General features: G+C 36.0%; 1 protein-coding gene across 1 annotated transcript in view; it reads left to right on the forward strand.

The window, feature by feature from the left end:
- The window catches only part of crybg1b (crystallin beta-gamma domain containing 1b), a 29,088-nt gene extending 23,717 nt beyond the window's left edge, over positions 1-5,371 (forward strand). The window contains exons 16-20 of the mRNA XM_058774369.1: positions 3-142; positions 2,230-2,353; positions 2,492-2,650; positions 3,255-3,411; positions 4,699-5,371. Coding sequence (XP_058630352.1) covers positions 3-142; positions 2,230-2,353; positions 2,492-2,650; positions 3,255-3,411; positions 4,699-4,787 — 669 coding nt within the window. The 3' untranslated portion in view covers positions 4,788-5,371. The remainder of the gene's footprint in view (positions 1-2; positions 143-2,229; positions 2,354-2,491; positions 2,651-3,254; positions 3,412-4,698) is intronic.
- The last annotated feature ends 713 nt before the right edge of the window (positions 5,372-6,084 follow it).

Here is a 6,084-nt window from a genome sequence, read left to right on the forward strand (position 1 = left end):
AGGAGCTCTCGGTGCCGGCGCTGCTGCTGTTTGAGCGCTCTGGACTCAGAGGAAGGAGGACGCTGCTGAAGTCGGCTTCGGTGAATCTGCAGATCACACACAGCTGCTCCAGAGTCTCGTCTGTGCTGGTGCTCGGCGGCATGTGAGGAACACACACACACACACACACACACACACACACATTCATTCATTCATTCATTCGTTTGTTTGTTCGTTCATTCAGTCATTCGTCAGTTAGTTCATTCATTCATTTGTTCATTCATTCGTACAATTGTTCATTCATTTGTTTGTTCGTTCGTTCATTCATTCGTTCGTTCAGTTGTTCATTCATTCGTTTGTTTTTTTGTTTGTTCATTCATTCATTCGTTTGTTCGTTCATTCGTTTGTTCATTTGTTTGTTCATTCGTTTGTTCGTTAGTTAGTTTGTTCGTTCCTTTGTTTGCTCGTTCATTCATTTATTCGTTCATTCATTAGTTTGTTCGTTCATTTGTTCATTTATTCATTTGTTTGTTCGTTCATTCATTCGTTTGTTTGTTCGTTCATTCATTCATTTGTTCGTTCATTCATTCGTTTGTTTGTTCGTTCATTCATTCATTTGTTCGTTCATTTATTTGTTTGTTCATTCGTTTGTTCATTAGTTAGTTTGTTCGTTCATTTGTTTGCTCGTTTGTTCGTTCGTTCATTCAGTCATTCATTCATTTTTAGTCATTCATCATTTAGTCGTTCGTTCATTTGTTCATTTATTCATTCGTTCATTTGTTCATTCGTTCATTTGTTTGTTTGTTTGTTCGTTCGTTCGTTCATTTATTTGTTCGTTCATTCATTCGTTTGTTTGTTCATTCATTCGTTTGTTTGTTCATTCATTCATTCATTTATTCGTTCGTTCATTCAATCATACATTCATTCACATGATACTGCAGCGTTCATCAATGCGCCTCAAAATCTACCTAAATACGTTTATGTCTGCGCAAATCATTCCCCTCCAGACTGCTTTGAGGATGTCATGTCGTTATAAGTGCTTAGTGGTTTAACTGCATTTGTGTGCGTATGTTCTCGAAGTATTTTAATTGCTTAGCGCCGCGCTTGTGAGATAGGTTCGCGTCTGAACTCCTGAAGCTCTGTTGTCTTGCATCTGCTGATTGTTTATTGCTGGAGGTATGCAACGCAGAGAGACGTATACGCGACGCCAGAAGAGCAGATCTGACTGTGATTTTAATGCACTGCCACTAGAAGCAGAAGCAGGAGAAGGTCTCCGCTCTTCAGCGTTTCCAGCGGTCTGTGAGCTGTTCCTCTGCTCATGTGCTGCTCGTGTTTACTGGTCTCCATGAACACAGTGATTCAGTGTTTATATTCAGCAGATCTGCAGGAAACGAGTCTCAGTTCTGAGTATGTGAGAGTGGAAAAACTTCAGTGCTGCGTCAGATTCAACAGAGTCGTGCGAAACACTCACGTTCCTCCAAACGCCGCAGAAAACCCTGAACAGAACCAGCAGCGCATCCAACACAACAAACACATGCCTGACTGACCTCGTGTGCATTTATAGCATTATTACTGTATTGTGCATTTATCTTACTGGAAATAATTACATTTACACTAAGATAATGTGTAATGTGTAAATTCATAAATTAATTTAAAATACTTCTAGTTACTCCTAAATTATTCACTTTATTGTAGTCTAGTGATTGTTTGCTTGTTGAGACAAGCAAGAAAATTGAAGAAAATGTTTTATATGTATTATTTTATTATATTCTATTTTATTATTATTACATTTTAATTTTAGATAGTTTTAGTCATTTTGTTTTGTTATATTTTGTAACATACAATATGTATATAACAAAATAAAATTACTCAAACTAAATAAAAATGTATTAAATAAAACCGTATCAAATAAAATCAAACAAATAATATATCATGTAAATCTAAAATAAATATAAATAATAATATATAGTGTATAAGCACACATTATTATAAATATATCAGCTGAAATAATGTACATGAAAAAGCTGTTAGCATGCTGTCTGTGTAGATGTTAGACTCGCTAGGCTTCCTGAATACAGACTTTCCCACAAATAGCCAAATGTTTCCATGAAGGCGCGTCTGACCCACGAGAGGACGTATATTTATCCTGCAGTGACCACAAACTCCAAACAAACACTGCGGGATCATAGAGACGAGCACACTGAACACCATCCTGTGTGTGTGTGTGTGTGTGTGTGTGTTGATTGACAGGTGGGTTCTGTACGAAGATCATAACTTCAGAGGCTCTCAGTTCCTGCTGAAGCCTGGCGCTGTTCCTGATTGGCCCAAACTCTCCTCCTGGCTGCGAATCGGATCGCTTCAGCCGCTCATGCAGGTGAGAGGCTCCACCCACTGCAGCTCCTGTGGCGAATCACGAGCGCTGGGGGCGGGGCTATCAGAGTGTCTAGAGGAGAGATGGATCAATATTTGGCGTGTTTTTGAGTCTCACAGCGTTTGTGTTTCGCTGGCGCAGAAACAAGTGCATTTCCGTCTGAGGAGCAAAGAGGCGGGGCTACTGATGACCGTCAGCGGCTCATTGGACGACATCAAGCTGATGCGTATCCAGGTGAGCGAGGAAACGGGCGGAGCCGAACAGATCTGGACCTATCAGGACGGTCAATTACAGTGCAAGGTAGAAACTCTTCTGTTTGTCTAAATTATTTATTAATTATTCAATTACTACTAAATTATTGTGTAAATGATGCTTAAATTATTTAATATATTTGTATTAAAATGCATTATTCATAAATTATTAATTTATTATTGTAATCTTGTAACTTGAGACAAATCGCAACATTTTTATATTTTTTTAATAAAATAATTCAAAGTAATAAACTAAAAAACTAATGACTAAAACTTAATTAAAAAAAACGTGCAAACATGTTTAAAAATAATAAAAATGACAAAACAGAGCAAAATAAAAACAAAACTTAAAAATGGAAATGAAAACTGAAAATATAATTAATTAAATAAAAAATCTAATTCAAATATGAACAAAAACTAATTAAATAAATTTTAAAAAATGAGTGAAAAAAACTATAACACGGATATAACAGATCCATTTATTTATATGTATAAAATAATTAAAAAATAATATAAAATAAAATATTATATTATAAATATAAAACTGTAATAACATTTATTTAACTATATAATAATTCTGAAATTGCTCATTTTATTTCTACTTTTTGTCTTTGTAATTGTACTGTAATTAAAAGTAATTGTGTGTGTGTCAGTGTCTGCCGGACGTGTGTGTGGACGTGAGTTCTGGTGTCCTGGTGTCCGGCAGCAGAGCCGTTCTCTCCGCTGAAGCACCGCAGCAGCTCTGGAGCATCACGAGCGCCGGGGTCATCCGCAGCCACGCCAAGCCAGAGCTCGTGCTGGAGGTCAAAGGTCAGAGAGATCGGTCATGTTCACATCAATCATGACTGATATTTACATCATTTTATATCAGTATCTGCTGCACTGCCTTGATTTACATCACAAGCATCAGAATCTCATACAAATATCAGCTTCTGCAGCAAATTCATATTTTTGCTCCGTTTGAGTCTCTGAATAAAATTGAGCTGTTTTTTCCTCCATATTCTCACTACATCAGACTATAAAAGCCTGATGATCAAATATACATAACGTAAAACACATATGCAAACTTGTTTTAATTATTTTGTTCAATGTTGAGCAGATTACAAAGAATTAGATTCAAAAATAAATCATTCTTAAAGCTCAACAAACTGTTCCATTATACGAAACAATTAAAAAGTCTGGTTTAATAAACTCCTGCATTACAAAAAAATAGATAACGTAATAAATAATTCTAAAGTTTCAATAATCTCTTCCATTATACAAAAAAAAAAAAGTTTTAAAAACGTGTAAAGGTTCAATAAACTGCATTACCAAAAAGGTTAAATACACATATATATATATATATATATATATATATATAATAGTTCAATAAACTTGTCCATTACAAAAAAAGGTAAATATATTAAAAAAAATAATAATTCTAAAGGTTAAATACGCAAAAAGTATTGGTAGATATGTGCAAAAACATAGCTTTTTAAATGTCTTTCCTCACAGACTTCATTATAAGTGTTTTACTGTAAACACCTTTGTTTATCAAGGAAACCAAGAAATGAGACGTTCATTAATTTTCTGCGGTAATTCGTTTCCAGTAGAATTGAACCCAGAACATTCCTTAGACAGGCTTCTGGAGACACGGGCGTAATTTATGACATAAACTCATGAAGTGTTTCCTTAAACGACTCTGTGAGGAACAAACGAGTGAATCCAGTCTGCTGGAAGTGATTATGCTGAATATAGCCTCTCATAAATCCTTATGACTGATGGTGAAGGTTGGTTTTGCAGCTGAAGCGCAGGTTAACATGAGTCTGTAGCGCCACCTGCTGGATTCTCATCACACACAGCTGCAGGGCTCCTGTTAACACAAACCAGCGGAGACCCCAGTCAGCTACAAGTCATTTCACATGAGACACGGAAAATAAGTAATATTTTCACATGAAAAAATTAAAACAAAATATTGTACTTTGCATAAAGAAACTAAGCATATTTGTAGAGCCGTTATGTTTCTTTTTTTTTTTTTTGTATTGTGCCATTTGTCATTTCAGGGAAAAAATAATAGCAGTGTTTTCCTTTTTATGATCTGGCTGTGTTTCTCTACAGGAGGTCAGCAGTTCGACAAACACCAGATTATTGTGAATGAATTCCACCCAGACAAACTGAATCAGCGCTGGTCTCTGGAGATCCTCTGAGCTGCACCACGGGGCCCACTGCTCTGCTGCGGAGCTGCGCCAGGGGGACCGGCATCCTGTGAGGCAGCTGCACCAGGGGGACCATCAACTGTGGAAATCTCATTCTCATGAGAGCCAGTGGATGGATTATGACCAAAATCAGCTGGACATCATGTTATTTTTATACAAGAACTCTCAGATTTACAGGAAGAGCACATACTTGAACAATAATAACTGTTTTCTTTTGTGTAAATTGCATTAATGTACCTGTATGGACATTGAGCTGTATTAAAGCATGAGGTGTGTTTATCAGTAAATGTTGTGTTCTAATCGCTGAGACGTGTGATCAGCTCTGTGCTGATTGGCCCGTGGGGATTGGCTGGCTGCTGATTGGCTGTCAGGGGATTCTGGTGTTTCACGGGCCAATGGAACGCTTCAGCACAAACCAGACCGTCTGCTGTTAAACGAGTATTTATCTGCATTCAGAACAGCTACGTCCATATAATAGTGAAGTCAAGCCACAATTGTAATTGACTTTTTGTCAAAAAAAAGTTGCAAGTTTGGTTTTTATTTTGTGGCAGAAATAAAAAAGTGAGCAAAAATTATTTTTTTTTAAATGGAATTTATTATTAGGCTACACTGTAAAAAAACACCTAATTGAACTGAAAAACCCAGTAGAAGTAATTTATTAAAATCTTGTCTAGTTGAATTGTGTATAACTTAAAGTTGAAATTGGTTTTGAGTAATTATTTTGATGAGTTTACGTAATGAAAAAAAATGAGGTGCAGAGTTATTATAGTTAATAAAATCTAAAACAATAAAAAAGTGAAAGAAAAAAACATTTTAAATGAAAAAATGTCAAATCTCGATGCTAAAATATTCTTGCCATGACTATAAATCCTATCATTTTTCACAGTGTACATGTATTATTAATTATAATGTTCTAATATTATTAAGATCTCTTATTCGGGCTTGTTTTGTCGTTATAAACGCTGGTTTTCTCCTCCCTTTTGACCGTTGATGGGTCTGTTCACTCTGCTGGTTTTATCTCTGTGTGATTATTATGCTCAGATGCATCATTTAATTGCGTTGTTTTGTGAGCCGTCAGGAAAGACCTGTCTATTTTTAGCTCACCTGTTGAGGATGTAAAACACCATAAATAATCAGCATTTCTATGTCAGTTTGTCATTTTTACTGTTTAAAATAGTTTATATAAAGTGTGAGAGCAGTTCAGGGCCTAATTTCATGAATAACGCTCACACACACACACACACACACACATCACACACTTACACTCACATCATAGACTCACACACAC

This window comes from Onychostoma macrolepis, chromosome 04, assembly GCF_012432095.1.
Source record: "Onychostoma macrolepis isolate SWU-2019 chromosome 04, ASM1243209v1, whole genome shotgun sequence".
NCBI classification, from domain to species: Eukaryota; Metazoa; Chordata; class Actinopteri; order Cypriniformes; family Cyprinidae; genus Onychostoma; species Onychostoma macrolepis.